The 13,550-nt window shown below is 40.8% G+C and overlaps 1 protein-coding gene and 1 long non-coding RNA gene across 20 annotated transcripts in view; one reads left to right on the top strand and one right to left on the bottom strand.

Annotated features, from left to right (window-relative positions):
• ZNF318 (zinc finger protein 318) overlaps window positions 1-13,550 on the bottom strand; it is a 30,473-nt gene that overhangs the window by 9,134 nt on the left and 7,789 nt on the right. Inside the window, exons 3-6 of the mRNA XM_072832877.1 lie at window positions 11,109-11,748; window positions 8,679-10,121; window positions 5,872-5,971; window positions 2,966-3,270 (exon numbers count right to left, since the gene is read on the bottom strand). Coding sequence (XP_072688978.1) covers window positions 2,966-3,270; window positions 5,872-5,971; window positions 8,679-10,121; window positions 11,109-11,748 — 2,488 coding nt within the window. The remainder of the gene's footprint in view (window positions 1-2,965; window positions 3,271-5,871; window positions 5,972-8,678; window positions 10,122-11,108; window positions 11,749-13,550) is intronic.
• LOC140636988 (uncharacterized) overlaps window positions 1-13,550 on the top strand; it is a 50,260-nt gene that overhangs the window by 31,090 nt on the left and 5,620 nt on the right. For 8 of the 19 annotated variants that reach the window (XR_012034237.1, XR_012034235.1, XR_012034240.1 and 5 more), the window contains one exon: window positions 13,298-13,385. This is a non-coding gene — a long non-coding RNA (uncharacterized lncRNA). Of the gene's footprint in view, window positions 1-4,577; window positions 6,001-13,297; window positions 13,386-13,550 lie in introns of those variants that run through there. The other 11 variants (XR_012034231.1, XR_012034245.1, XR_012034242.1 and 8 more) reach the window with 9 other exon arrangements.

Raw genomic sequence — 13,550 nt, 5'->3', positions numbered from 1 at the left:
AATTACAGATTGGTTGATACAGGATACAGAATATCCTCTTCTCTACTTCCCTACCATGAATTGAGCATGTGCAATATACTAGACAAAGTGGATGCCATAGGAAACACAAAGATATTTATTCTCAGGGAGTTCTTACTTAGTGGAGGAGACAGGCATGAGAACAGACATGATCTTAATCAAGTTCTAGATAATAAAAAATGAAATAAACCTTACAAAGAAAATATATTATGGGAGAGCTGACTATATATTAATATATTATTTAATATACTAAAAAAGGACTGGTTAAATTAGGGTAGACTAAATTGGGGTAGAATTCAGGAATTTTTCATGGAGTAGGTAATATTCAAATTGGGCCTTAGAGGGGAGAGGGGGGTAATTGGGTGATGGACATTAAGGAGGACTCATGATGTAATGAGCAATGGGTATTATATAAGACTGCTGAATCACTGAACTCTACCTCTGAAACCAGTAATACATTATATGTTAATTTAAAAAAATCAAATTGGGCCTTAGTGGAAGAAAGGTAATTCTAGGTTAAGAGGATTATTAATGCAAAATTAGAGAGGTATAACATCATATTGCACATCTGGAAAAGTGCGTTTTGAGGTGGAAGGAGTGTAAGACGTAGTGTAATATTTCTTAGGCATTACTCATTTACTATGTGTTAGGCACTGAACTATGAATTGGGGACTATACTGGAGAATGAGACATAATTGTCCTTAATCCCTTGAACCTTAAAATCCAAATGAGGGAACCCATGTAATTATATAATTACAACTGTCAGAAATGCTAAGAAGGAAAATGACATGGTATTATAAGAGTGTCTATCAGGCAAATATAAGAGGCTGGGAAATTAAGGAAGAGAGGGTAATAATCTAAGCTTTGCTCTGAAAGATGAATATGAGTGGGGCACCTGGGTGGCTCAGTGGCTGAGCATCTGCCTTTGGCTCAGGTTGTGATCCCAGGGTCCTGGAATCGAGTCTGTATCAGGCTCCCCACAGGGAGCCTGCTTCTCCCTCTGCTTATGTATCTGCCTCTCTCTCTCTGTCTCTCATGAATAAACAAATAAAATCTTAAAAAAAAAAGGATGAATATGAGTTATCTAGGTGATATGGAAAGATTGAAATCTACACGGTAACCAGAAAGAAGAGAAAATGCAAAGACATTACAGGGGATGATGTATTTAAGGAAATGAAAAGGCCCGTAATGAGGGGCACCTGGCTGACTTAGTTGGTAGAACATGTGACTCTTAATCTCAGAGTTGTGAAGTAGAGCCCAAGGTGGGGTTAGAGTTTACTTTAAAAAAAAAAAAAAAAAAAAAAAAACTAGGAGAAAAAGAGAAGAAAAAAGGGAGGAGGAGGGGGAGGAGGAGGAGGAGAGGAAGAAAAGGAAGAAGAAGAAGAAAAGGCCAGTAATGAAATTATAATGAGCAAGGGGGAAAAGGAGCATGAAACAAAGCTGAAGAGGTAGGCAAAAGAGTATTGCAATCACTGGCTGTATGTGGAGAAAGGATTAAGAGTGTAGTCAAAGAAGCAAATTTTACAGGTGGCTTGAACTTGGAGGCAATAAAGATAGTGAAATGGATGAAATTGAGATTTACTTTGGAGGGAGAATTGGAAGAATCTGTCATTGACTCAGCATGCAGCAGTTAGGGAGAGGGAAACACAGAAAGCTTTGTAGGTTGTTGGCATGAAAACTGTAGGACAGGGGTGCCCGGGTGGCTCAGTCGGTTAAATATCTGCCTTTGGCTCAGGTCATGATCCTGGGGTCCTGGGATAGAGCCCCACATGGGACTCTCTGCTAGGTAAGGAGCCTGCTTCTCCCTCTCCCTCTGCTGCTCCCCCGCTTGTGCTCTCTCCCATATTCTCTCTCAAATTATTAAAAATCTTTAAAAACAAACAAAAAAACAAACCAAAAAAACCTTGTTGGACAGTAGGGCCACTGAGATGGGTAACACTGAAGGCAGAAAAGAGGAAGGATAAACACATCATTAGTTTAGGATATGTTGATTTCAAAGTGTCTATGAAACAATGAAGCGGAAATGGTGACTAAGGCTGTTGGACACTCAGATTTGGGCCGCATCAGACTCATTTGAGCTAGAATACAAAACCAGATGTTGACAGCATGGTATTTTAGCATAGACCTGGATGAAATGACCCAGGGAGAGAGCAGAACTCTGGAGAACTAAGCTACAACGGAGTCCTGTAGAACTAAAATATTTAAAGATCAGGTATTAAGACAACAGGCAGCAAAAGACACTAATAAGGAGCAGCAGCCAGCATACTAGGAGGAAAAGAAATGTGAGAGAAGCCAAGGGAAGAAAGCATTTTTAGGAGACAGTGGCTCCCTGTATCAAATATTGATTTGAGAACTGAAATATACTCACTGGCCATGCAGCATGGTGATGACCCTGTTGCTGTGAACGCACAAAATGGTGTATGTGTAAATTACAAGAAGATTAGAGACAAGGCTTGAGTGGGTTAAGGAGTAAAGGCTAGAACAGAAACATGAAGAGCCTTGAATGCTAAGGATTTGGATTCTACTCTGTGGGCAATGACAACTATTAAAATTCTGAAGTAGAGTCCCATGATCTATCTGTGCTTTACAAAAATAACTCTAGGGATCCCTGGGTGGCGCAGCGGTTTGGCGCCTTCCTTTGGCCCAGGGCATGATCCTGGGGACCCAGGATCGAATCCCACGTCGGGCTCCCGGTGCATGGAGCCTGCTTCTCCCTCTGCCTGTGTCTCTGCCTCTCTCTCTCTCTCCCTGTGTGACTATCATAAATAAATTAAAAAATTTAAAAAAAAAATAAAAAGAAAATAAAAAAAATAAAAAAAAACAAAAATAACTCTAATAAGAGTAAGAACAGGCTGTAAAAGGAAACTAAGAAATGCTCAGTTAGAAGGCTTCTTTAGGAGTCCATGAAATAAAAGACGGAATAGAAATGGAAAAGCTGAGTTGTTACCTTGCTGTTAGAAGAGGAGTTTGAGGATGATGATACTTTTTCTGGGCTCTTAGATTTGTCTGCTTTCCCAGGCTTCTCTATGGTCTCTTTACTGTCATGTGAAGACTTTTGGGATTTATCCAAAATGTTAATTCCCAAAATCTGAGCCACTTTGTCCAGTTCAGACTGCTTCTTTTCTGCCTCTTCTGCCTCTTGTCGAAGTTCTGCAATGTCCTTCATAATGTTATCCTGAAGCCGACTCACTTCCACCAGGAGTGGGTCTTTGTGGCCATCCTTCTCCCTTCGTTTCTTGCGTAGCATTTCTCCTGAGTAGTCAAATGTCAAAAAAGAAGAAACACAAGGAAAATAGGTTAAGACAAGCCATTTTTCTGTCATAAGTAGTAATCTCCCAAGTTTATGGTCACAAAATCTTTTCCCTTAAAACATTTCTTCCTGGGATCCCTGGGTGGCACAGCGGTTTGGCGCCTGCCTTTGGCCCAGGGCGCGATCCTGGAGACCCAGGATCGAATCCCACGTCAGGCTCCCGGTGCATGGAGCCTGCTTCTCCCTCTGCCTATGTCTCTGCCTCTCTCTCCCTCTCTCTCTGTATGACTATCATAAATAAATTAAAAAAAAAAAAAAATTAAAAAAAAAAAAAATTAAAAAAAAAAAAAAAACCCATTTCTTCCTAAAAGCAAGACAGACTCTCCTTCCACCTGGGCTAGTTTAGGTGAAGTTTCTTTCCTTTTTTTTTTTTTTTTAAAGATTTTGTTTTTATTTATAAAAGTGGGGGGGGGGTGGATAAGGGGAAGAGGCAGAGGGAGAGGGAGAAGCAGACTCTCCACTGAGCCGGAAGCCTGATACAGGGCTTTGCTCCGGGACTCCAGGATCATGACCTGAGCTGAAGGCAGATGCTTAACCAACTCAGGCACCCCCTAGGTAAAGTTTCTATGGAGGATAAAGGATGAGTGATAACATTATCTCTTATGGAGGAGTTACTAGCTAAGGAGTTACAGGCAGCTTCAGGAACTCCATGAATCCCCAAAATGGTATATATGTTTGTATGCGTTTGTCCTTGTGTTGTTAACTATGAATCCAGGTACACCTGGGTGGCTCAGTCAGTTAAGCATCCAGCTCTTGGTTTTGGCCAGGTCATAATCTCAAGGTCCTGGGATCGAGCCCCACACTGGGCTCCATGCTCAGCCTGAAGTCTGCTTACATTTCTCTCTCCCTCTCCCACCCTGCCATGCCCTTGCTTTCTCTCTCGCTCTCTCTCTCATATAAATAAATCTTTAAAAATCAAACAATGAATTCGGTGGTAGTCTTCTTCAGAAAACCACAGTATTGTTCATGGGGCAAAAAACATTCAGCCACATATTTGACTTTATCTGATTTAAGGACCCTTCACCAGTACCTACATTGAGTGTAAGGTTTTGCCTCAGGTTCACCTAATGTTACCTCCTATTCCAAACTCATGGTCCTGATGAAATAATCCTCTCAGGATTAATATCTAAATTTTTCATCCCTAAACAATCTAAACCCAAACAGAAGAAATTGTATCTCCTCCCACTCTGTTCTTCCAGACTCTCATCAAGCTGTAATATTTAGAAGCCTTGTTATGTTCTTTCCTCAGTGTGGATGTGAATTCCTAAAAGCACAGATGAAGAAATGGAATCAGAGACGCATTATGGAACATCTTTTTGTGCCAAAAAGAAGTACTCCAAAAATGATGGGAACATATTAAAGGACACAGTAATCAACTTAAAAGGGACTCCCCTGTCCAAATCTGGGATACTTCGGCCATGAAAATAAATGACAGTAAATTATTGTAACTTGTTAAATGAAGAGTCCATGAGTTCATACTGACAAAAATGGATTAATGAATGGAAGAAGAGGGATGGACAGGAAGCTCTTTATCACAGTAGAAAGCCAACTAATAAAGGCAGAAGAAATGATGAGATTAAAAAAATCACTATTTAACGACCACTATAATAACTGATTCAGTCAAGAATCACCAATGAATGCTAAAACTAGTGAGAGGAAATATGAGGAGTAACTGAATATTTATTCCTATAAGCATCTTTCCTATAAGTTATTTACTAATTATAAAGGATAAAATAATAACTTTCCAGTGAAGAAACCATTGAAGACAGCACCTTAACCAAATGATCAAAGTTGACATCACCAGTAACAGGACTGAAATCAACATCTGATAAGAACTCAGCATCACTTCTGTGATGTTCCTGTCAAAAATGTATAACCTAAATATAATTATAAGGAAGCATCACACCAACCAAAATTAAAGGACATTCTACAAATATGTGACTTTTCTTCTAAAATGTCAATGTCATGAAATACAAAGATTCAGGAACCGTTACAGAAAAAGGAGAGTAAAAGAACATGACAACTGAATGCAATGCATAATCTTGCATTCTCTTTTGCTTTAGGGATTAGGACAATCAATGAAATAGAAATAAGACCAGTAGATTACCATTACATTATAGTTAACTTCCTAATTTTGGTAAGTGTACTATGGTTATGCAAGTGAATTCTTTGTTGTTAGGAGAATGTTCACCTTCACAATTTTTAGGAGTAAAATAAATAAATAAATATCTAAAACTTATAGAATTCTATAATAATATCTAAAACAAAGAATTCAGGAAACACACACACACACAAAGACTGAGAGGGGAGAAAAAGGATAGAATACGATAAAATGCTAATAATCATAGACAGAGAACATCTGAGAATTCTTTACACTATTATTGTAACTTTTTATTGTAACTTTTTTCTAATTAAGTCAAAAAATTTTTTAAAGTATAAGGCTTTAGGTCACTGAACCTGTCTAAGAGTCCTCACAGCTCTCCATTTGGATCTCCTACTCAAGTTACTGCAAAAAGGCAGTCATGCACAGGAGTGTCTGATACCTTGTTGTTTGTGAAGCCTCTCCAATTCGGTCCTGAGGTAGTACATCTTCTTCTGGCGAGCTTCCCGGTCACTCTTTAGCTTTTCCCTCTCTTCAATAACCTGCAAAATACAACATCCTTCAGCCTCCAACATCCTCCCTTTTCTTTTTTTTTTTTTTTAAAGATTTTATTTATTTATTCATGAGAGACACAGAGAGAAAGGCAGAGAAGCAGGCTCCATGCAGGGAGCCCGATGTAGGATTCAATCCCGGGACTCCAGGATCACGCCCTGGGCCAAAGGCAGGCACTAAACTGCTGAGCCACCCAGGGATCCCCCATCCTCCCTTTTCTATTGCTCTCTTCCATAAGCCTTTATGGTAGATGATTTCAGAACCCAAGGATCCCAATGTCTGCATACAAAAGTTCTGACTTTATAGCAAAGGTGGTATTTCATTCTGAATAAAATTATCCAGAATAAAATTATCTTTTTCTGAGCTACATTGCTCAGAAAGCATTATTTTTATGTAGGGAAACACTATACTATTTTTTTCAGGGCGGGGGGCTAGGAGGGGCAGAGAGAGATAGAGAATCTCAAGCAGGATCCACACCCAACATGGAGCCCAATGTGAGGCTCAATCCCATGACCCTGAGATCATGATCTGAGCCAACATTAAGCATCAGATGCTTAACCGACTGAACCCTCCAAGAGCCCCAGGAAGCATTACACTATTAATATTAACCTAAAGTTACTGACAGCAACTATTAGACAGTGATTCTGAGCTCAAAGGGAGCCAACAAGAAGGAAACTAGTAAGTGTTATAGGGGACACACTGTGTTAGTTGCATTACATGTATCATCTTATTTAATTCTCATGACAATTTTATAGTAAGAAAACAGAAGTTGTGAAAGATCAAGTAACATATCCAAGGTCATACTATTAAGAAAATTTAAAATCCAGATATATAAATAAAATAAAATAAAATCCAGGTCACATATAGCCAAAAGCCCACAGTTTCAACTGTATTACTACTATTTGATGGAAAAAATATATATAGCTTGTCTATAATGGACTAGTGTGGAAAACCTGTTTATTATCAACCCTGAATTAACTGCTAGGTTCTTGAAGAGGAAGTAAAAGGAAAGTACTCAGTCTCCAAACGGTGTCTGTGCAGTCTCGGGTTTTGGTTTTGTCTGTATTGAAACAGTCCTCCTCCTTCCCAAAAGACTGAAGTTCAGAGTGTCCAAGTACAATGAAACATTAAGAAGAAATGATTTTTATCTTCTCAAGAATTAGCTAAATTTCTTTTAAACTGAAAAAAATGATTGGCCCTTCAATTTTTCCTTTTTTTTCTCCTTAGGTTTTCCTTATTTTATTAGTAAACCAAATTTATACATATTATTTTTTTGTTCCTAAACAAAGTGAGTTGTTACTAAGGACCTTTAAAATTAAGAGTATGCATTAGTTTTTCTATTTGAAATCTATTCTGTATTCTCATACCTACATAATTTTTATCTGTTGGTTTTTCTTTAAATTTTTTATTTATTTGAGAGAGAGGGAGAGAGCACAAAATGGTGGGGGGGGGAGGGGGCAGAGGGAGAGCGAGAAGCAGGCTTCCACCTGAGCAGGGAGCCCAACACAGCACTTGATCATGACCTTCTCCGGATCATGACCTGAGCTGAAAGTAGACGCTCAACTGACTGAGCCACCCAGGCGCCCCTACCTGCTGTTTTAAAACATCTAGAATTATTCTATCTTTACCCCAGTCACTGCTCCCTTTCTATACCTGAGAACACAATGAGCTTTGTAGCATAAAAACTATTTTTTTGGGATCCCTGGGTGGCGCAGCAGTTTGGCGCCTGCCTTTGGCCCAGGGCGCGATCCTGGAGACCCGGGATCGAATCCCACATCGGGCTCCCGGTGCATGGAGCCTGCTTCTCCCTCTGCCTGTGTCTCTGCCTCTGTCTCTCTCACTGTGTGCCTATCATAAAAAAAAAAAAAAAAAAAAAAAAAAAAATTAAAAAAAAAACAATTTTTTTAAATGTCATAAAAAAATGTTGTTATTCCTAGACTCTAATAAGCCAGAACAAGCAAAGCTTATTTCTTGGGTTAAATTCCAAGCAACAACCAGGTATTAGCTTTCAACCCACATAATCACTATAGGAAAAAGATCTGAAATTCACTAAGAGAGAACAGATTTACGATTCTCCTTCAGCCAATCCAATTTTGGTTCCTCACTCCCTAACAAGGTCATATTGAAAACTTCAGAGTTTTCAACTCCTACCCATAGTGTTTAAGTCCAGAAAGTTAAAAAAGTCAATAAATCACAGTGGGGGATGCCTGGATGGCTCAGTCGTTGAGCTCAGGGTGTGATCCTGGGGTCCTGGATGAAGCCCTGTATCAGGCTCCCCGTGGGGAGCCTGCTTCTCCCTTGACCTGTGTCTCTGCCTTTCTCTGTGTCTCTCATAAATCAATCAATCAATCAATCAATCAATCAATAAAATCAGAAAGGAAAAGAAAAGAAAAGAAAAGAAAAGAAAAGAAAAGAAAAGAAAAAAAGAAAAGAAAAGAAAAGAAAAGAAAAGAAAAGAAAAGAAAAGAAAAGAAAAGAAAAGAAAAAAGAAATCGCAGTGGGACCCGGGGCCTGGATTTAGTTTAGTACTAATGAAAAAACATGAAAAAAAAGAGAAGATATGTACATTACTTAAGAGTGAGGACAGCAGCCTCCAAAAACTTTAAGTAAAAGAGCCTTAGTCCCTATAAAAGACAAATATCAATTTATGTCAAAATAGGAAGGCTCAGGCACACAATGCCCAAAACTAATATTCACCTTTTGCTTCTGGGAAGCACGGTTTTTCTCATCAGAGATCTTCTCCGGATTGTATCTTATGAGTGATGGGATAGACACCTGGACAGGCACCTGAGCAGTAGGAATTGAGCCTAGCAATGACTCCTCCTGCTTGGGCTCATCAGGAGTCACTGTGGGGATCACACGGAGATTGGGACGGCTACGAGTAGCTTGTTTGGTAACGGGCATTACCCTGTGTGGTTCAGGTAGAGAGTGGTTTGATGGTTGAGAAGCAGGGTACATGGGCCACCTCGAGGCTGCATATGCCATATAGTGTCTATAGGCATCAAAGGAAGCAGGGGGAATGGCAGGTCCCTGGTAGTTTGGAGGTATCCGAGCTGCAGCAAACTGAGAGGCCCTCGGCATGTGAAACTGAGATAATGAAGCAGGATGTGGAAGTCTGATGGGGGCAGATGGCGCTGATGGTAACATGCATCTGACAGCCACAGATGACTGAAACCCACTGCCAACTACCTCTGGCCCTGCAATATGACCCACTGATTGGTCAGACTTCAGGAATGGGGGGCTGTTTTTTGTGAGCAGGTAAGGATCTACAGGGGAGACTGGATGTGGATGGGACACCTCTGGGGAGTGTGTATTGCTATGGTGTGCTTCCCTGCTCTCCAGTCTGTGAGAATCTGAGGAGTGCCGATCAGCTGAGAAACGATGGTCAACTGAGGAACAGCGGTCTGCTGAAAAGTGCCGGTCAACTGATGAACGGTGGTCAGCAGAGGAACGTGATGGTTTTTTGCCATGAAGTCGTTCCTGGGTACGGGCGGCCAGTTTACTAATCTCTGCTACCCCAATATCCAGCCCTATGGTCTTGAGCAAGTCATGAATCTTGGCATATTCTGGATTGGTCTCTTCTATTGATTCTAGTTTTACAGCTGGAGCTGAAGAGGGCAAGGGGCTTGCCTTCTGTCTCAAGACTTCACCATCAGAACCCCCAAGGGGCTTTGGTGGCGATTCTGCCTTTAAATCCTCTTCTTCATCCCCATAGAGAAATTTCTCCTCATCCTCAATGTCAGGGAAACTACGGCGCCTTTTTTCCTGTGTACTGGTAGAGTCTGCCAACATGCTCAAAATGCGGGAAAAACCACTGCCATCCTGGCTAGCCCTCTCATGGGGCAGCAAGAAGTCTGTGTGTCGCTCAGGCCCCTCAGCCTTCATATTCAATTTCTCCTTGTGGCACAGAAAATTTCCAAACTTCTCTCTGAGAGGACTGTTGTCTTTGGGCATCCCAGGGAGGGGACCCCATTGGTAGAGGTTGCCCTGAGGTTCCTTCAGGGTAGTCTCTACCATAGTCCCCTTATTTTCAATCTCTGAGGCAAAAGCAGCAATAGCACCACTTAGTGGAAGAGATGGGTGACCAGAGTACACAGGGTGATCCTGGCTGGAGCTGGTACTGCTGGAAAAACTCTCAAGCTGCAAAGACAAGCACAACTGATTTAGCCTTTATGCAGAATCTCAGAAAACTAGTAATTGAGGTAAATATTTGGTTCTTCTTGAACTAATAGAGGAATGATAAGTATGAATGAAAGGGAGGTACAGTACCCTTAGTTAGGTTGAAGATTCAGGTCTCCACCTCTCCAAATGCTTCAGATGAAGCAAGGAGAACAGGAAATAAGGCAGATTGGCATGAATCCTCACTTTTGCCCATCTGTTGTAAACTTTACCAAGAAATATGAATTCAAAAGGACTTTAGAATGCTCTAGCTAGTTTCTTTTCCATGGGTCCCTCAAAGGAGGGAAAAAAAACAACATATAAAATTGAAGCTGCTCTGGCAGAAGTAGGATCAGAAACTGTGAAACCCTTGATCAGGCCTCCCCTTGCTTCCTTATGTGCCTTCAGAAACCTTTGGCTCCTAAGAGAATAGCTAAAAACTAGTGATCATGCTCATCTTTTCATAGACAAGGAAAAAAATATCAAAGCCCGAAATGGTCAGGTGACTTGCCTAAAAATCGCACAGCAAGTTGGTGGCAGTGGGACCAGAATCAGAATCACATGATTTCTGATCTAGTATCTTGCCACTCATAGATCTTTTCTCTAAAGAGAAATTAGGAAAATTCAGATAATCTCCTCCTTTTGCCCTTCAAACGTCATTTCCAAGACATCCATATTCAGATTCCTACAGGACTATCCAATTTAAAGAAAAAAACTTATAATAAATACTCAAAAATGTTTATTTAGAAAGCCTAATATATGACAATAGAAGCCGTCTACTGATGTATTTACAAGGCCTACAGTTTCCTTTGGAGAATCCTGGAAGATATAGCTCATAGGCATAACAAAGTTGGTCCAGAATATATCACAAAGATTCCATTACGGGCACCCCCCCACCCCAGGAAAGTAACCAAGTTTTAAGATATTAGGGGGACTAGCAAGAGACCCTAGAAGAAAGGCAGCAGAGACCTGAATAGAAGGCTCCATGTCCACCTCAATCCGTTTCTTCAGAATTGACTTCTTGGGCATCACAGATACTTCCTCAGGCCGATGTAAAGAATACCCTGGCTCCGATGCTGTTAGAACCCCTGACAGTCCAGGAATGGGACAGGTAGTGTCACCACCATCAACTCCAACCAGCTCCTGACTCAGGCTCCTACTCCGTTCCTCCTCTTCCTCTCGTTTTCGCCTGGCAAGGTCCAGCTCTCGAAACTCAGGATCTAGAAACCTAGGGCTTGGGCTTCTTCTACGTTGTCGATAGTTGCGGGTCCCTGATGTAAAAGTTGTGTGATCACCTCCCATGCTATGTATCTTCTCTGTGTCATCATAACGGGGTCGTTTGGCTTCCCGGCTCCTTTCCTCTGGTCGTATGGCGTAGGAGCCTTTGAGTTTATCTCTATTCCGTTCTGTTCCCCGCAACAGCTCATCATGACAACTGACATGGGGACTATAATCAGAACGATGCAGGAAAGTTTCTCTTGTCCGGTAGTCCTCATCAAGTTGTCCTAAGAAGGGACTAAGAGGTCCCTCCTCCCGGGAAATATATCTTTCAAGACCTCGAGAGCATTGGGAACTTCGAGTGAAGACAGAATCATCAGTCAGGTCATCCCTGAAGAAAGAGACAAGCATCACTGAATACAGTAGACTTGGAAAGAGCAAGACCAGACATTAAGAGCCTGACATTCATCCCTGAAGAAAGAGACAAGCATCACTGAATACAGTAGACTTGGAAAGAGCAAGACCAGACATTAAGAGCCTGACATTCCGCAGAGGGCTACAGAATACTTAGGACAAAACACGATAATCATGAAGTCTAAGAAAAAACCTATGGCACATTTCTTCTCCCTTTCCCCAGGGCACAAGTAGCATCAGCCTCTAACCAACGGGAGATATTACTAGTCTGTCTAGACAGAGCTCTTAGCCTAGAGCTCTTTGACTAGGCTTTGGGGATGAAAAATATCACACGAGTTTGGGAGATGTGAAAATACCACTACCAGACTACAAAAAGCAACACAACACAACTCTGCACTAGCTTAAATTCTAGCTCTTCGTTACCAAGAGTGTGATCTGAGTTAGCACCATCAGTATTACCTGGGAACTTTTTGGAAATGTCGATTCTCAGGCTCCATTCAGGCCTACTGAATCAGAATATGCATTTTAATAGGCTCTTCAGGGGATTTGTATATACTTTAAAATTTGAGAAACACCAGGCCAGATCAATGATTTTCAAGCTATGTTCTACAGAGATTCTGAAGACTGTTCAGGAGCTGCTAAAGGAAGGACATGCTAAGAAAGCAGGGGACACCTGGGTGGCTTAGTCAGTTAAACATCTGACTTTGGCTCAGGGTCCTGGTATTGGGCCCTATGTTGGGCTTCTTGCTCAGCAGGGAGTCTGCTTCTGGCCTTCTTCCCTTCCCTCCACTCATGCTCTTAATAAATAAATAAAATCCAGAAAGGAAGCAAGCAAGCACAGTCTGCATAGCTCTGAGCCTTCCACAGCAGTGAAACTGTACTAGCCACAATTTTATCTGTTTATGAGGTAAAGTTCTATATATCATTTGGAAAAGAAGTATTTCACTCTGGGAAACATTTTTTTTTTAACTACTGAGCTATACAATTGGCATGATTTTCTCACATGTTTTAGAAGGTTCTCCAATGCTATATTTTGCTAGTTCATATATTAAAAACCATAAAATACCTTCACAGACTGTCTTATTCCCTCTTTTCTACTTTGCCTCTATTCCCACAAGCACTCTGCTAATCCTGGATCTGGGAAAGAGCATGTGATGGTTTGGCTCACAATATATTTTTATTTCACAGAAATAAAATGGTCTTGGACCTTTGTTACATGAAGATAAAAATATAGAATAGAACTGTCCCTTCAGTTCAGAGCTCTATACCATACACAATAGTCCTAATCTTTTTGGGTACTGTGGTCATAGAGCTTCTACTGCCCCCCAAAAAAGTTTCTGATTTAATCACAGAGAAATAAAGATCCTCCAGTACTCTGAGCATACAACTTTTAAGTAATCCGAATTAAAAAATTTTACACGTCACTCACATTCCACTCACAGTTTTCTGCAGTTTCTAGTACTTGCCTTTATTTTTTTTTTCAAGTTTCTAAGATATCTTAACTTTTCTTTCATTTTGTTTTTTAGTTGCTTTCTCTGGGACTGAGTTAGCAGAACATCAAAGGGTTGCCTTTTCTCATTCACCAGTCTTGCCTTTGTTCAGTTTCAGACCCAGGTAAGACCTACAAATAACTTTATGAAAGACTTTAACACCTCCTCTAAAAGAATGCCACCCATGAGGATTCAGGTTCTTATAACTCACCTCCTCCCCAAGAATCTAGGGAATTTTGAGGTTTCCATAGAGTATAAAATAGTAAAAAATGGGATTGAACCAAGGATG

The sequence above is a fragment of the Canis lupus genome, chromosome 7 (assembly GCF_048164855.1).
Source record: "Canis lupus baileyi chromosome 7, mCanLup2.hap1, whole genome shotgun sequence".
Lineage (NCBI taxonomy): Eukaryota > Metazoa > Chordata > Mammalia > Carnivora > Canidae > Canis > Canis lupus.
The sequence above is the reverse complement of the archived record's forward strand: the minus strand, read 5'-3'. Positions and strand labels throughout refer to the sequence as shown.